At 32.0% G+C, this 19541-nt stretch overlaps 1 protein-coding gene across 2 annotated transcripts in view; it reads right to left on the reverse strand.

Moving 5' to 3' along the window:
• Positions 1 to 831: 831 nt before the first annotated feature.
• The window catches only part of Orc1 (origin recognition complex subunit 1), a 58649-nt gene continuing 39939 nt past the window's right edge, over positions 832 to 19541 (reverse strand). For both annotated transcript variants that reach the window (XM_075357001.1, XM_075357002.1), the window contains exons 8-12: positions 19018 to 19167; positions 17778 to 17893; positions 12796 to 12948; positions 10539 to 10663; positions 832 to 1516 (exon numbers count right to left, since the gene is read on the reverse strand). In XM_075357001.1, the coding sequence (XP_075213116.1) occupies positions 1362 to 1516; positions 10539 to 10663; positions 12796 to 12948; positions 17778 to 17893; positions 19018 to 19167 (699 nt within the window). In that variant the 3' untranslated portion in view covers positions 832 to 1361. The remainder of the gene's footprint in view (positions 1517 to 10538; positions 10664 to 12795; positions 12949 to 17777; positions 17894 to 19017; positions 19168 to 19541) is intronic.

Genomic DNA, 19541 nt, shown 5'->3' on the forward strand with positions numbered 1-19541 from the left:
AATATTTTTAAAAGCATTACAGTGTTATTAATGAAGGTAAATATTGCAACTTGATTGCAATCCCAGTGTTTGATAAGTTATTAATGCATCTAGATTGTAACATTTAGCACTTTTAAGTTAAGAAATATAATCTTAGCTTTGCAATTTCATAATGTAATCCTCTAAACACATTTGAAATTCCTAGAATATCAATCTTTGTTTCTAAGTAAACTAACCGTTTTTAACTACTTTTAATCATTAACAGTCACAAAACATGTAATTTTCTTGGTAAGTGGTCAATTAAAAAAGAAGTAGATTTGTTGGAATCTCACTTGATACTCTATGGAAGTCCATATGTGAATTCTGAATGTAAATTACTTATCAATCATGTAGTAATTCTTTTTAGTGAAGTTTAATAAATCTTTTTGTATAGTTAATGTAACAAAAACTAGAATTTGCATGAATAAGGACTTCCTCAATGAATATTTCTAAAATCCCGACTTGTAGTGTAAAGAACTTTGAATTAAAAGGTAAATTTTTTTGTTATTTCAGTTAGTTATGAAAATTGTAAACTGTTTAAACAAACAAAACAAACCAATTTTAATTTAGAGTTTAAAACTCAATTCATAATGATTTCAGTTATTCTTGTGACCAAACTTAGCAGAACTGCAAAAACAATTTTTGAGAAATTCAACTTTGTAATTTTAAAAATAGTGCTGTGCCTAAAATGCAAAACCTTAGCTTTTGCTATAATCGTTCTTGATCTTTCACTGGAAAAAGCTACTTTTGAGTAATGAAATTATACTGTCATTTTAGGAAATAATTTTTAAAAACATGTAAAATCGATGAATTTCAATTCATTTATTAAATTAATATTATCTAATAAAAAAATTACATCTTAATAAAAAAAAAGTAAAAAATAATTAATTTACTAATAAAAATATATAGACATACATAAAAGATAAACATGTATAAAGCTGTAAAAAACAATTTATAAAATTATTAAAAAGGATTTATAAAGCTAATATTTGTACCACAATTGTGTTTACAAAAATACTTAAATAAAAGAACTTGTTTAAAAATATCAAACACAAAAAAGAATTAAATAAATGGTCTATTAGAATAACTACATTAAAAGTTCCAGGTACGAAAACTTATAAGTGATTTCATATCTAATTTAAAGCTTCATAGAAGATTTAGAAAAGGTATACTTTTTCTGATAAAGAAAATGAATTTGTGTTATACGTAGTAAAAAAATATACTTTGTTGATGCACTTCTTATTACTCCTAACTGCTATTTTAATGGAAATTCATAATTTACATCTCTCATCATAGGCACAAAAATGAATTAGCATGATATTTGGACATCTTTACAAGTTATTTTAACAGCTAAGTGCATAATGAATATCATCTGAACTAACATTCAATGATAATTTTCTCATTAAATCAGGCCTTCCTTTTTCAGCTACTATAAGTCCAAGATTCTCAAGAGCTGTTGCTATGCTTAGAACATCACCTGTAGTTGGTTTGTCAAGACCTGCAATTTAGATTTTTCAATATTAAAAAATGGAATAGAAAAAGTTAAGTGTTAAAAACTAATTAATATAGAAATAATTAATCCCTTTTTAATTATGTAACAATTTTATAGGAAGTTCTATATTTTTAAGGATATAAATTTAGTAAGGGCTAGATCCCAAACCCATAGGGTAAGATATCCCCCACATTCATAGTCCTGATGGGCTTTAACTAAGGTTGTCTTTTGACCCTCTAATTTTTTACATATCACAGTAATAAGCCAGGCCTCGTGATGCCACCAATGTAAATGCCTCGGTAGACATTTACATAAATGAATTATGACTCAGCCTTCGCCTTCGCTGTAGGATTCTTTTGGACATCTTGACTGTCCTACATAGTCACCCACTGAACTAGCTAACCAAGTTTGTGGAAGCACGAACCCTGCACCTAGTTCTACATTTTATTGAGCTATTGTGAGTAAATGTCTCATAATATTCAAGGCAAAGGCAATAAATAACATACCACAAGAAATGTTGTTCACAACAACAAAATTTATTCCTAGTTCCCTTAGTAAACTCAACTTTATAGTTCAAACTCCTAATTTGATTGTAACTACAGACTCCGGTCTGGTCTACCAGACCTCCTACTCCAACTCAGCTTCATCGCAGAGTTTCGCGTGACATTTACTTTATCACATAAACTAATATCGTCAAGATGTGCTACACCTCATGGTAGTAAGGGCTACATCCCAACCCCATAGGGGAAGACACCCACCCACCTTGTGACACTACCGGTCGCCACATCCCCTGCCCACCGCTCCTGGCCCTAATGGGCTTTAACAGGAGTCGTCTTTTGCCCTCTAACTTTTTACATCTCATAGTAATATGCCAGGTCTCGTTAGGATGCCCCGGTAGACATTTACATCGGTGATTTTCAAACTCAGCTTTTGCCTTCGCTGAAAAGTAAGGGCTACAGCTTAATTATTCCACAAAATCTCAGGAGTTACATCCCAGAAAACTAAAGTAAATGAAATAAAAAAATAAAATATTATAAACTGAAGCCAAAGTTATTAAAATGAATTGCTGTAGCAAAAAAATGGTAAGTGCAATTTTCCTTTGACTGACTATTATATTCTGTCAATTTGGCAGTTTCAAAATTGCTGAACTCAACTTAATTTGTTTGAAAATTATGAAACAAAAGATTAACACAGTGATTCCCAAACTGTATGCCAAGACGCACCTGGTAGCCGTGGCCTCTTCACAGGGGCATCGTGAAATATTGTAAAAGCTTCATAATTAACTAAACCAAGACATTTATTATTTAAAGTTAATAAAGTAAAAAAAAATAATGAAGATGCACGAGTTTTATATATTTTTATCTCATACTTTTGCTTAGGGTAAGGCACTCTGGAAAAATTTTAATTGAAAAAGGGTGCCGCAACTCGGAAAAGTTTGGGAACCACTGGATTAACATTAAATTGTGTTAAAAATAAAATAAAGTACAGTGAAATGGTGAAAATGTTAGAGAAAGCTTTTGGTGACACCAAGGTTTTATGAGTGGAACAAACGGTTTCAAAAAGGTCATGAAGATGTTCAAGACAATAAAAGGTTTGGACATTTTACACATCAACAACCAATGAAAATATCGACAAAATAAAGAACAATGTGATCCATAATTGTCAAATAATTATTAGAGAAGTTGTGAAGGAGGTATTCTCTTATGCTTTATACAAAACAAATTTGGACTGCCTTTTGGATAAGAAATGAGTGGCAGTAAAATTTGTTCCAAAACTGTTGAATTTTCAACAAAAACAACATTGCAAAACAGTTGTTAGCTGACATTGTTAATGACTCAAAATTATTCCATTTTTTTTTTTTAATTTCGCTGCCTTTCATTCGATATTAATTCTTATACAAGGTTGTATGGTAACAAACAATATTACTTAGCACAGTTGTATGCCATTTACTTTCTGCTGTTTGAAAAAAAAAAAAAAAACATAAATATGATGATCAAGGCTCCAATTCACACTTCTAGTAATTCATAATTATATAACCAAATATAATATTGTACTGTTGCTGCAGCCTCCATATTCTCCATAGATAGTCCTCTGCAATATTTTCTTGTTCCCACTGATTATCAGAACATTAAAAGGACAAAGATTTGGAATGATAGATTAAATAATAGTAACCTCCTTTATGGATTAAATAATAGCCTCCTCTATGAATCATGAGATCTTGCCGTTGGTGAGGGGGCTTGAGTGCTCAGGGATACATAGTAGCTGGACCGAAGGTGCAACCATATCGGAGAGGTATCTATTGAGAGCCAGACTAAGGAATGATTCCTGAAAGAGGGCAGCAGCTCTTTCAGTAGTTGTTAGGGGCGTGAGTCAGAATGACTTAAACGGCCATATCAACATCACTCAGTCCTCTTACTGCGCATCTGAAAGCAATGCAAAACTACAGCTGCTTTTTTTCCAAGAAAATGTGGCTCTCTGCATTTTCATATAGCAATGATGGAGGTGCCTTCCTTGATAAAATATTCCGGAGGTCCCCCGTTCGGATCTCCTGGTGGGGACTACTAAGGAAGGGGTCACCAGCAAATTAAAAAATAACATTCTACAAGACGGAGCGTGGAATGTTAGAAGTTTAAAAAAGGTTGGTAGGCTAGAAAATTTAAAAAGGGAAATGGATAGGATAAATGTGGATGTAGTAGGAATTAGTGAGGTTCGGTGGGAAGAGGAAGGTGACTTTTGGTCAGGTGATTTTAGAATAATTAACTCAGCTTCAAATAATGGGCAGTACTCCTGCCTGCCCATAATGAACAAGAAGATAGGGAAGAGAGTAGAGTATTTCAAAATGCATAGCGATAGAATCATTGTAATAAGGATAAAATCAAAATCTAAACCGACAACGATTGTTAACGTCTATATGCCAACAAGCGCCCATGATGATGATGAGGTAGAGTGTGTATACGAAGAGATTGATGAAGCAATTAAACACGTAAAGGAGATGAAAATTTAATAATAGTTGGAGATTGGAATGCAAGCATTGGAAAAGGCAAGGAAGGAAATATAGTGGGTGAATATGGGCTGGGCAAAAGGAATGAAAGAGGGGACCGACTTATAGAGTTTTGCACGAAGTATAGTTTAGTAATTGCCAACACCCAATTTAAAAATCATAATAGAAGAATATACACTTGGAAAAAGCCAAGCGATACTACAAGGTATCAGATAGATTATATCATGGTTAAGCAAAGATTTAGAAAACAACTCGTTGACTGCAAAACTTACCCTGGAGCAGACATTGATAGCGACCATAATTTGGTGATAATGAAATGTAGATTGGGGTTTAAAAACCTGAAAAAAAGGTGTCAGATGAATCGGTGGAATTTAGAGAAGCTTGATGAAGAGGAGGTAAAGAAGATTTTTGAGGAGGACATCGCAAGAGGTCTGAGTAAAAAAGTTAAGGTAGAAAATGTAGAAGAATGGGAGAATGTTAAAAAGGAAATTCTTAAATCAGCAGAAGCAAACTTAGGCGGAATAAAGAGAACTGGTAGAAAACCTTGGGTTTCAGACGATATAGTGGAGCTGATGGATGAACGTAGAAAATATAAGAATGCTAGTGATGAAGAAAGTAAGGGGAACTATCGGCAATTAAGAAATGCTATAAACAGGAAGAGCAAACTGGCAAAAGAAGAGTGGATTAAAGAAAAGTGTTCAGAAGAGGAAAGAGAAATGAACATTGGTAAAATAGACAGAGCATATAGGAAAGTTAAGGAAAATTTTGGGGTACATAAATTAAAATCTAATAATGTGTTAAACAAAGATGGTACACCAATATATAATACGAAAGGTAAAGTCGATAGATGGGTGAAATATATTGAAGAGTTATACGGAGGAAATGAATTAGAAAATGGTGTTATAGAGGAAGAAGAGGAAGTTGAGGAGGATGAAATGGGAGAACAATACTGAGATCTGAATTTAAGAGAGCATTAAAAGATTTAAATGGCAGAAAGGCTCCTGGAATAGACGGAATACCTGTAGAATTACTGCGCAGTGTAGGTGAGGAAGTGATTGATAGATTATACAAACTGGTGTGTAATATTTATGAAAAAGGGGAATTTCTGTCAGACTTCAAAAAAAGTGTTATAGTCATGATACCAAAGAAAGCAGGGGCAGATAAATGTGAAGAATACAGAACAATTAGTTTAACTAGTCATGCATCAAAAATCTTAACTAGAATTCTATACAGAAGAATTGAGAGGAGAATGGAAGAAGTGTTAGGAGAAGACCAATTTGGTTTCAGGAAAAGTATAGGGACAAGGGAAGCAATTTTAGACCTCAGATTAATAGTAGAAGGAAGATTAAAGAAAAACAAACCAACATACTTGGTGTTTATAGACCTAGAAAAGGCATTCGATAACGTAGACTGGAATAAAATGTTCAGCATTTTAAAAAAATTAGGGTTCAAATACAGAGATAGAAGAACAATTGCTAACATGTACAGGAACCAAACCGCAACAGTAATAATTGAAGAACATAAGAAAGAAGCCGTAATAAGAAAGGGAGTCCGACAAGGATGTTCCCTATCTCTGTTACTTTTTAATCTTTACATGGAACTAGCAGTTAATGATGTTAAAGAACAATTTAGATTCGGAGTAACAGTACAAGGTGAAAAGATAAAGATGCTACGATTTGCTGATGATATAGTAATTCTAGCCGAGAGTAAAAAGGATTTAGAAGAAACAATGAACGGCATAGATGAAGTCCTACGCAAGAACTATCGCATGAAAATAAACAAGAACAAAACAAAAGTAATGAAATGTAATAGAAATAACAAAGATGGACCACTGAATGTGAAAATAGGAGGAGAAAAGATTATGGAGGTAGAAGAATTTTATTATTTGGGAAGTAGAATTACTAAAGATGGACGAAGCAGGAGCGATATAAAATGCCGAATAGCACAAGCGAAACGAGCCTTCAGTAAGAAATATAATTTGTTTACATCAAAAATTAATTTAAATGTCAGGAAAAGATTTTTGAAAGTATATGTTTGGAGTGTCGCTTTATATGGAAGTGAAACTTGGACGATCGGAGTATCTGCGAAGAAAAGATTAGAAGCTTTTGTAATGTGGTACTATAGGAGAATGTTAAAAATCAGATGGGTGGATAAAGTCACAAATTGAAGAGGTATTGCAGCAAATAGATGAAGAAAGAAGCATTTGGAAAAATATAGTTAAAAGAAGAGACAGACTTATAGGCCACATACTAAGGCATCCTGGAATAGTCGCTTTAATATTGGAAGGACAGGTAGAAGGAAAAAAATTGTGTAGGCAGGCCACGTTTGGAATATGTAAAACAAATTGTTAGGGATGTAGGATGTAGAGGGTATACTGAAATGAAACGACTAGCATTAGAAAGTGAATCTTGGAGAGCTGCATCAAACCAGTCAAATGACTGAAGACAAAAAAAATAAAAGATTAAATAAAGAAAAATTCATTAAGTGCACTTAAGGCTATATCAGAAATGCTTTTCAAAACTGTTTTGAGTATTGGGAGAAATGCTAGCATAAGTATGGCACATCTTTGTATGGCTACTTTGATTGGGACAATACCAATATAGAAGAATAAACAAATCCTTTTTGATAAAAATTTTTATCACACACTGATTTACACTAATTTGTATTCAATGTAACTGCTTAATTAAGAGTAATTATACATGTTATGAAATACACTAAACCACTAAGCATTAAAAAACAACATAATAAAATAAATTTTACTTAAAATGAAGTACATCAGCGATAAAATTTTTGTAAAATCTATATTTAAATAAAATAATTAGGATCTGACTGACTGAGTGAAGTGAGGTCTTGTTTTAACTTGAGTTTTAGTACTCTGTCCATTTATGAAACAGCTACAGTCAAAATATTCTAAAACTTTTATGGCATTGTGTGATTATTTTTCATTAAATTTTGTTTTCAAAATATTTTTTAGTATTATGTAAGCATAAGATACTGGGATTTTGCTGAGTTCATGTTATGAAATCCTAACAAAATGTAAGGAATGCACCATGCTGCTACCAATCTCATTCTGAAATTTAACACAAGAGCAGAATGAAAATTACATAGGAATCTATCAGGAACCTCTGAATTATGCAAATGATGATGATGAAACCTTGTTGATGATAAACTGGCAATGATGCGTGGATGTGTGTATGATGTGGAAACAAAGTCTCAATGAATCACAAAATAATAGTGGATCAGAAAATTATCACAAAGTTTAAAAGGTTGTTCAAATGCAAAGGTGATGTTGACATTCTTTTCTGACATCAAGGGCTTTGTTCATTGTAAGTTTCTACCAGCAGAACAGACCTACTACTACCTAGAATTAGACTACCCTTTGAAAACTGAGAAAGAAGAGTCCTGAACTTTGACATGACATGGTTCTTTTACCATGACAATGTCCCACCACATATGTTACTGTTTATTCATGAGTTTTGTACAAAAAAAAATTTACACAGAATTTTTCTGTTTTCAAAATTAGAATTTCTGTTTAAGGACAAGACAATGATACATAGAAAAAAAATGCTTTGAAAGTCACAGTGAAAAATGCATCCTAGAGCTGCTTCTCTAAGTGGAAGGGTCATTAGGAAAACAGGATACAATGGAAACAAAACTACTTTGAAGGAGATTAAATGTATAATGCTATAAATATTCAATAATTTTTTCTTTTTAAATAAAAAATTCAGTTATCTTTTGAACAGACCTTGTAAAAGTGTAATGATGCTTGGAGAAAAGTGGGAAAGAACAGAGTGAATATTAGTCCACAATCCCCTTTTCCAAAATCATTTGTCACATTTTATTTTATAGCACAACTTTACTATTTTTAAATAATATATCACAACATTAGTTTTATGTAAAAAATTATTATGTAAATAAAAGCTTATTTAAAAATTACAATGTCAGTTAAAAGAAATTTCTGTAATTTTCAGGAATAGTCTCAATATTTGGTGGATTTAGCACCTGAATCTTTTACTGATTCCTGAAATATTTATTACACCAGTACTGATCATTTATAGCCATACCTTGTAGTCAGCAGATTGCTTCAAAGTGCATATTATTGACTACATTTTTCTTCTTATTTTTCAAATTGGTTTCTTTTCTAACTGACCAAAAAGCGTGTGGTAAGAGTAGTAAGTCTTTAATTAGTCTCTTTAAATAGTTATAATTACTATTCTGAACAGTTTTTTCAGTTTATATAAAAAATAATGAAACTTTTTTTTTGTAAAATACATGCTCTTCTCCATGATAAAGTAGTAATAACTCCAGTAGTTATCAATAAACTTTCAGTTCAGATCCTGGTCACTTTTACTAACTAAAATAATTCCACATCTTACTCCCAAGTACACTCTATAAGTTTATGAGGTAAAAAATCATAAAAATTTGGATCTAGTAAAATTTAAAAAGTAATAATAATTCTAAATAATTAAATTACTTAAAACTAACAACAATTTGCTGTTTGGCATTAATACGAGAGTAAATCAAATATAAACGGGATTTTTGTTCCTGAGCGTCTACGGTTGGTAGGACTGAGCCCATGCTTTTAGTATGCTTGGGTGGGGTCAATAGGAGTGGTGAGAGCTGGCCATTCCACACTCCCAAACCAGTTCGTCAGTAACGCTCACGATGTCGGAGCAACAGGTGCACCCCTCCACTGTGCAACACATAATTATTAAAAAATTTCTTGCTCGTGAAGGAGTTCAAGCGATGCAAATTTTCTGGAGATTGACTGCACAATTCAAGTACCAAACATTGTCAAGAACTTGTGTGTTTGCCTGGCATAAAGAGTTCAAGGAAGGACGAGAGCAAGTGGAAAATCAAGAACATTATTGCCGTCCTCGGACCATTACAGACAAAAACATTCGCGCAGTTCGAGCGAGACATTCTTGAAGACGATCGACAGGTGAGAGTATCTGAAATTGCAGAACAGGTTGAAATAAGTTATGGTAGCTGTCAAGCGATCATCAGAAATGACCTACAGTTCTCTAAAGTGTGTGGCAGATGGGTCCCTCGCCTTCTGACCGCAGATCAGAAGTTGAGATGTTTGGAGATCTGTCAGGGGCTTACAGCAAGGTTTGCGAAAGAAGGTAATATATTTTTGAGTCGGATCAGCACCTGCGACGAAACATGGGTCCACCACTACACTCCCCAGTCTACAAAAAGCCAGTACGGTGTGGCAGAGGAAAGGGGAGGCAGCCCCAGTGAAAGCCAAGACTCAACTATTAGCTGGCAAGGTTCTTTCAACAGTTTTTTTTTTTCGACCGGTGAGGCATTTTGCTCATTGATTTTTTGGATGAGTGATGCACAATCAATGCTGCTTAATATTGCGGGCTGTTGAATGAGGTGAGGGCTGCATATTGCTGCAAAAGATGAGACCAACCAATTCAAGAGGCCATCCTCCTTCACGACAACCCCAGGCCCCATACTGCAGCTGTCTGCAATGGTCTCAAAACTAGAAGAAATGGACTGGACTCCACTTGATTACACTCCCTACAGCCTGGACTTATCGCCCTGCGATTTTCATTTGTTTGGGCCGCTTAAAGAAGGTCTAGGAGGAAAACGATTTTAAGATGGCAAGGACATGGAGGTGTTCATGCGCAATTGGCTCCTAATGCAACCAGCTTCATTCTATGACACTTGAAAAAACCTTCCTTCTCGCTGGGAAAAATGGATTTCTAAAGCAGGAAACTATGTAGAAAAAAAAATTATATTTCCCTTTTATTTTTCAATAAATAAATTTAAAAAAATAAAAATAAAATCCTGTTTATATTTTATTTACCGTTACATAATAAGCAAAGCCATCATTATATTATAAAAGTTATAAATAACTTTTCTTTTTTTTAAATTTATTCATGCACCACCAGGTCTTAAAAAAATATAAATTATTAAGAATTGTTTAAAAGTAATATGGTTTTTTCCACCAAATGTATTATTACTACTATTAATGATACATATATAAATTTATGAATGAAAAAAATTAATACATACCTTCAAGAGTACATATGTTTCCAAGATGCTGATAAACTTTGCCAACATTAGATTCATCCACACCTGTTCGTAAAGTTTCATCACGTAATGATCTCAATACTAACTGTGACATAACACTGCAACTTCTAGAACAATATAACCAAACAAAAAATTAACAAAAAAAAACTAGTTAATTTAATACAGTCATCACCATATGATCCATATATACAGAGTGAAACTAAAATGTTTTTCACCATTTTATCCGTAAATGTATATTTGCGGATTCTGTGCACCAAAATGAACAAAAAATGTTGATTCCCCATTCATTTTTTTTTTGTTCACCATTTTGTAACTATTAATGAAATATTTTTATCTCAGGATTGAGGAATCACAATAATATTTGGTATGCACATTTATATTGAAATGTAATAAACAGAAAATTATGTCGTACACATGTTCACAAATTTCAAAATGGTGGCCATGTCAATTTTTCAATCCTTTACATATCAGTAATCCTTAATTTTATCACATTTACATTTTGTTGCAAAAATGATACAAATTTTAGTGTGAACAAAATGGCACTTTAGTTTGAAAATTGGTTGACAAATATCCAACTTATCGTACTAATTCTTATTCTTCTTTATTGATAAAATTGTAGAATTAAGTACTGACTGATGATGTGGGATCCTGTGAAAGTCTACTATTATTAGTTTTTCTCTTATGATATTTGGTAGTTAAGTAGTTTTTTAAGTTTAACTGGCTCAATGGTCAGTACGTTGATGAATTATTTGAATCTTCAGAAAGTTTTACATATATATATATATATAATTTTTTTTTCTAAATTATACAAGTATGAAAATCAGCTAATGTCCAAGAATATTGTTCCAAAATGCAGTTTTTATCCAAAGGCAGACTAAATCAGGAACATCTTAATATAAAAGTGCTTTAATATTTACAGTACATTGAAAACAATTAAATTTAGAAAGTAGCAAATTTTAAAGTCACACACCAAATTTTTATTACTATGTTACAGAGGTAGCAATATGGAAACATTTTTAATTCAAGCCAATGAAAATCAATTTAATAATAGACAATTTATTTAATCCTTATAATATTAAAGCACTAATCTATCAGTATACAACTGCAATGTTTAAACTTTCAGATACCAATCTATTGGTACTTCAAAAGTGAAGTTTCTCGTAAAGCTAGTGTAACAATCCAATTTTCCTTTGTTTAGCATTTCATCTCAGTCATTTTATAATTAAATAAAAGTTTATACTTTAGTTTTAATTTTCTCAATTTTGTGAACAATGTCAGTTTTAATTTTATGTAACTGTAACCATGCAAAAATATATAATAAAATTTTATGATTCTGTTAAGTCAGAAAAAATTAGTATTTCTGACAATTTTAAAAAACTTTTTTCAAAATATTAAAAAAAAATCTCAGTTTATAGTTACAGCTATGAAAAAAAAGCACCATGAATTTAATTTTTTATAACTGTAAATGTTGAATAACGAAAAGTCTCACTTTTAAAAAATCCTACAATTTAATATTATTGTATAAATTAAAGTTCCACTTACCAACAATTTTCAAATATATTTCCAAGTACATTCAGAGTTGCTACTTCATCATCAGGGATTTCTTATAAGATATTAATTCAAAATTAATATGTCATATGCATAATTATGTTTAAACTAAAATTGTTACATTCATAATAGTCGGTCATCAAGAAATAAAAAATTATTTATACGTCAATAAGACTATAATCATGTCCGTAAGATGTATACAACTGTTATGAAATATAAATGAAATAGTGCCAACCTATTAATAATAATTAATTACTGTATAATTTATTTATATAGGATATCATTATCGTATTTGACTTATTTGTTCATTAATTTATTATTATTCAAATATATATGAAATTTTTCTAATATTCTGGTTTTATAATAATTATAAGTGTATTCTAATATTTTAATGTTTGGTAGGGTTATAATTATGTCCAGTTTCTAAAATGTGTTTAGCAAAATTAGATTTTACTTTATTATTTTTAATTATACATTTAATATGTTCTTTAATTCTTATGGCGAATGAACAATTTGTCATTCCAATGTATTTTAAGTCACAGTTTTCGCAATTAAGATCATATTTTGTAAATATTAAAATCAATTTTTGTAACCAACTATATAATCCACCTACATTTTTTATAAATATTCTATTATTTAATATTTTAAGTTTTTATTTTATTCTTGAATTTAAAGATAATGAATTACAAACCTAATGGCACATATACGAGGACCAGTAAATATCTGGCTAAGAGCCTGTTCTACATTTCGTATGGTCACAACACCTGAAGAATCTACCAGCTCTGTAGCTCTCCGACAAATGTCTAAAGCTCTTCTTGCATCACCAGATACAGCAGCCACTTTCCTGGAAATATTTGAATACTTTTAACTATCCACCTAATAAGACATATTTATAAAACAAACTTACTACATCCTCATATTTAGTTTCAATTAGAACTTGTTAATAAAAGAAACAAAAAATGAATAACTCATTTTGAAAGTTCCTTTAAAAAGATATTGAGCTTTCAATTCTTTTCTTTGACAGCACTGGTATGGCACAGTTTACTTCATCCAAATATTGGTTCTTGAAATCACTTATAGTAGAATGTAATAATTTACATTGTTGGATATTTCATTTACTTTCATACCTGTTTCAATTTGTTTCAAAAATATATGTTTTTCATTACCTCATATGTCAGTACAGATAGAATTATCTTAATTATGATAGAATTTATTTGAAGAATATTAATAATTACATTGAAAACAAAACAAAAGTGCAAGATAATAATTACACACTAAACAAAATTATGCAAAAGAAAGCTAACAGAAATCTCTTAAAAAACTATTTAGTGATCAAGCAACATATTATTTTCAGTATTTCACATTCCCCACTCTATAACTGCATTCAAACGTTTGCAACAGTGCAACAATATAAGTGAAAAGGTTAAAAGAATGTTGGGAGAGAGCATTCAGTCAGAAGAAAGGGAATAGTTTTGGCTCAAAGAAAATAATAAAAACATGCTACTACTTTAAGAAATACATGTACATACATGGTGATCTAAATGTCAGTTTCCCCTGCATGCAGATTATTAATTCTCTAACAGGTGAGAAAGTTTGGTTTTGCAGTTGGTAGATATCAGCTGATAAAATTATTCAATTCAGTTTTGTATTTATATTGAGAATAATGGGATTTAAGTACACAAAACAAGAACAAGTTTTTATTTCATTGTTGCTGGTAAAATAGCAAGAATACTGCTGCCACCATCTATGAAAAAGTTTGAACAAGATTTCCTAATTTCTCAATTACCAACCTTTCAAAACATTTCCATGAGCAGGATGTAAAGTTTGAAAACAAATGGAACATTGGAGATGCTCCATGATTAGTTAGATCTATACCTAGCTGCTCTTCAAAAAACAAACAACTTGCTATGGAGGAAGAAATGTGTAAAGTTACAAATATCTAGACATATGGTTGACTTACAAAGTGCCTTTTAAAGGGCATTTCTGATATAAAGTATACTTAACATAAATACTTTTAGCAACATTATCCCTGGTAATAGTGCCAGTTACAAACAAATATGCATTTTCAACACAATTTTAAGAGCAATTATCTACTATGGTGCTCAAATCTGGAGATGTAAATATTATAAGCTGCAATCAATTCTTCTTTATGAAAAAAAATGTTAAGTTCACCTAAAAGTTTACAGACTGTTCCTGGAAGCAAACATGCTGCTTATTTTTTGTTTATACATTATAATTACACTTAAATTATATTCATAAATGGTTAATAACAGTCGGTATTTTAAATGGTTTAATAATGGCATATTCATAAATGATTTATCAGAAATCAGATACTGAAGGATTATTTAAAAGAAATTTTAGGGAAGAAAATATCTTTTTATGATGGATGACTGGAATTGTGCATCTCTTGCAATATAAACATAACATGGTTTACTCAAGATAATGTGAAGATCATATAAAACTTAAACTACGATTAAATTAAATGCAGTAAAAGGTAAAAATTAATTTTAGTATGGTATCTCAGAATGGATTTGACATCAAGCTTTGATGGTGATATGTAAGATTATGTGAAAATCATAGCAAATTAAAAATTTGATGTTTTGCCAATTTTTCTTATGTGTGTCTGCACCCCACCTTTAAGCCATCCATCGCGCATAAGAAAGATTTGGCAAAAACATCAAATTTTTAATTTGAAGCTATGACTTTCACATAATCTTACATATCACCATCAAAGCTTGTTGTCAAATACATTCTGAGATACTGTTCTAAAATTATTTTACATTTTAGTGAGTTTAATTTAAGAGTGGGGTTTAAAATATTTCTATTTTTTTAAATTTTTTTATTTTCTACTATTTAGTGCATTTAATAAAAGAGTGGTTTTTAAAACGTTTTTTTATATATTTTTCATTTTCTACTTTTTAGTATTTGTAATTTTATACCTTACAGCTACACTAGCACACAGGTTTGAGCGTATTTAGTGAAAAATCAGATCAGTACATTTTATGGAGGGTAAGTGGAATCAAAACATAGGGCTAAACAATTTAATTTTCGAATAACCAAGATCTGGTCAACCAAGTGTACTCAATGCGTTAAACAGTTAGTGCTCAACCTACTGATACATATGTCGTTCGAATTGTGAAAATCGGACAAACAATTGCCAAGATATAATGGTGACACCCCATCACACCCCCTCCACAATTTATAAACTGGGGCTCTTGAAAATATTATCATCCGACGGGTACCACTGGCAGCAGATGGGGAGTCGTAGAGTGGGTTGATAAAATTTTTCAGAATGCTAGGACCGAACATTTTTGAGATACTTGCGATTTTCATTTAAAAATTCGGATCGGTTAAAAAGTACTAAATTTTTCCAAAACTTCGATACATATATCAATATATATATATACAGTATATTGATATATAATAATATAACAAGTATACACCTGGCCACCACGAGACTTGTACTAACAAATCAGTATTTTCCAGTAGTGATCGGTACATTCCGGTGCTAAGATAAAAGCAGTGCACACACAGACACAGATACAAATGCTGTTTAGTAGAGTAGGATATTTTGTTACTGAATTCTGAAAAAGTAGCATTATTAAATTATAAGTATCACATTTATTATTTAAGTTTCCTTTTTTTGATTTAATATGGGTGTTTTAACTCAGAACTGCAAAAAAACATTTTATGCTTAATATAAATAATTTTTTTAAATATTATTTTGCAGCAATGTACAAAATAACTAGTTACTAGCACAACACTATTTGTTATACATAATCTATTCCTTTAATTTTGTGTAGTTGTTGCAATTTATACTATTATCTTCCTGAGACTGATATTTTATTAAGTAATTTACTTCTTTAATATCTTTTACTATAAATTTTTATTATTTAATTTAGGGAAAATTAAATATCATTGAAGTAATCTTTTTAATTTTATTTATTTTTAATAAAACATATTAGTAGCACCATTGATATACAAATAAGGTGTAAACAGAATTTCCAATGGCATACCAGGTGAGGTCCTCAGGCTGGTGGGGCATTGCAGGCCCCGTCTGCTTCTAGACATAAACAGTGCATATCTGGAGGCTGGGGCCTTCAACGCCAGACAGAAGACTGTGCTTCTTGTGCTGATCCCCAAGAACAAAGGAGAACTGGATTATCGCTATCCTCCTACTGCCCATTGTGTATGCTTGACATAGCTGAGAAGTATTGGAGAAGCTCTTAAGGGAGAGACTAATTGTGGCAACGAATTGAGCAGGTGGCCTGTCATCCAACCGACAGGCTAGTTGGATAATTATTGGTTTCTGATGGGCCTGGTCAACCCTAGATGCAGTCCAATAGGTTGTTAAGGCAGTGCGGCGAGCAGAGGACCATAATAATATTTTGTGCTGTGTGGTCCTTTTCATATGTTGTACATGAAAAAAGCATTCAACTCTGCACACGGTGGAGCAATATGCTTGGCCCGGAAGCATTCATTCTACATACCTTGAGACCTCCTCAGAATGGTGGACGCATACCTGAAAAGCCACACTCATCTACGAGACCGTGACAGGCTGGTGTAAGACCTTGATCACATCAGGGGCAGTGCAGGGGTTGATTCTCAGCCTGATCTTTAGAACGAACCTTGGTCGACCTCGGCTGGGTATGCTGACAATGTTGCACTACTTGTTGCAGACTGTAATGTGCAGTGCGCCCAGCTGAGTGATGCATAGGGTCAGCACCTAGCTGGACAACCATGGGCTGTCTCTACTAGCCCTCAGTGAGACAGATTGTGGTTTTAATGAAGAAGCATATTGAAGTGGTTTGTGCAGGTGCAAGGCACTGCTGCCTTGCGAGTCACTTCCGCATATAGGACAGTTTCCGAGACTGCCGTTCTGGTGGTCGCTGGCATTATACTCACTGCTTCTTTAGCAAGGGATCACCAGGACGCCTACAGGAGATGACAGGCAGGCGAAGACCAGAAGACCATTGCCAGGGAGGAATGGACTCGCACATTCCTCGCCTGGCACGAGACCTACGACCGCAAGGCTTATCCCTCTGGTCAGATTGTATACAGCAGCATTATGGAGAAGTGGAATACTACATGGCCCATTCTTAACGAGTCACAGGTACTTCTGCGCTTAGGGAAAATAAGGGAATAAGGAAAACACCATCCTGCAACTGGCTCTATGCAGATGATGTATGCTCTGGTGTATGCAATGATGCTGTGACACCTTTTTCAAATAAGCTAGGTGGGCGGCAGATCGAGGGACACTAGAGGTAAATTTCAAAGCACTGAGCTCCCACAACGTGATCTGAACAACTGGGAAAGTGTGGCCCAATTCATCACAGGCATTCTCAGGGCCAAGAAAGGCAACCTGGATAATCTGAGCCAGGTGAAAACTAGGTAGAGGCCTTCTCAGGCAAGGATAGGAGGAGTCAGTCTGAAGTAATTTCTGAAGTAAAATGGTTCTGGGCTGAGTCCTGGTAGAAAGGGGGTGGGGGGGTTTAGCTGGTAGTCTATTATTAGCGGTTTGATAAGATACCAGTGGGAGTCCAGCATTCCGTACATAAATACAATTCCACCTCCCTTCCAAAAAAAAAAAAAAAGACTTTTTATCCTACAAGTAATGTTGACAAGAAATTTTATTCATTATAGTCTTGAGTATAAAAAGAACTGAATAATTACCTAGCAACAAGTTGTACAGCATCTGGATGAAAACTGCTATTACCAGAAAGACGATTTAAAACTATTTCTTGGAGTTGATGATGTGTGTATGGTTGAAACACTAGCCGGGTCAAACCCTAAAAAACAGAACATGTTATTACAGCTCACATCTCTTCTTAAAAATTAGAGATAAGTGATCTAAGTGAAGACTTCTCCTGCTGTAATAATGGGGCTTGGGCAGACTGACACTCTATTGCACTTACATATTTAGAAAATGTTAATAATAAACACTTACTAAACAAATAAATGCAATAATAGATGGCAAATAAGCAAATTCCAAGTCACAGATTTAGTGTTGTCTCTTAATAATCAAGAAAACAGACTTTTTTGTTTACAAATTGTTTATATTCTTCTTCAAAACACTTTTCTTCTTAGTTTTATTCATAGTTTTTATCATCCATATTACAGTAAAATTGTAAAAAGATTCATATTTTAAATGAATGATTTTCCTTTTTAGTGAATTTCACTTCATACTTTAAATTTATCTGGATAATATTTTGAAAGAAGACTGGAGTTTTAAATAGTAGAAAATGTTTACTCTTACTTCTTAAGGTAAAACATGTTACAGATATTTAAAAACTGTTTTTTGGTTGACTTGATAAAAACCTGTTGAAAATTTTGTTAAATAAAGAGTATAATACTTATTTTTCCATCTTATTATGACAATTACATTAGTAACATACCACAACAGAATTCTTAATGAATTTTGACTGTTCTGTGTCCTATTGAGAAAAAAAAAATTATACTGTGCATCTCATTTAGTGGGAGTACCAAACGTCATTGATCCATGGTTTATTTTCTGATCAAAAATGTCAAAAACAATTAAACAGTTTTAAAATTAGATATCTCACATGGAAGGTCAGAAACTTCATATAGTCAATCATAATCATGTTTACAAACATAAAATACATGATAAAAAACAAATGTGTAAAATTAAAAAAAAAGTGTCTGAACTTAATGTTGTTGCTTCAAAGATGTACCTATACAGATTGTAACCAATCATCAAAAGAGAATTAAACAATAAATACTCTTCTAATTGCAAACTTTCAGTTACTAACATCTGACAGTAACAATTTTTAAAGCACCTTCAACAAGTTTTTAGAAATATTTTGAGTTAAATCAACTTATAAAATAAATTGCATTTTTAATAACACAACTATTATTTATGTATATACAATAAGTACACTATCAAACAACATACCATTCTGCTAGTTACTTTGCCTTTCAATGTTCGTTCTGGAAGATCCATTGTGTTAGCAATAGTAAGAATTACAAGGGCAGAACCCTGTTTAGTAGGCCAGTCAAGTATGTTGTATATTACATCTTGCCTTCTATTACACAAATAATCCAGCTGAAAAATACAAAAAAAAAAAACAACTAAAAATACATCATCAAAATAATACCCTATTTAATAAGAATAAAATGTAAATCCATATTGTCATCAGCAGTTAAAAAATTAACAGTGATTACTACAAGAATTTATAATACCTTAAGATTAACCTTTAGATATCTATTTACATTATATTTATATTATTATGTTAAATTATATAAATTATTTTTCCTCGTTACTTCTAAATTATTATATTTAGATTGTATATATAAAAAAATATATATATGTGTGTGTGTGTGTAAATTCTTTTCTATTATTTTATTTGTGTAACTGTATTCTAAGAAAAAACGATTAATAATCTCTTGTTATTTTCTTGTTGAGTATGAAATGATTAA

Source organism: Lycorma delicatula, chromosome 2 (genome assembly GCF_047948215.1).
Source record: "Lycorma delicatula isolate Av1 chromosome 2, ASM4794821v1, whole genome shotgun sequence".
Lineage (NCBI taxonomy): Eukaryota > Metazoa > Arthropoda > Insecta > Hemiptera > Fulgoridae > Lycorma > Lycorma delicatula.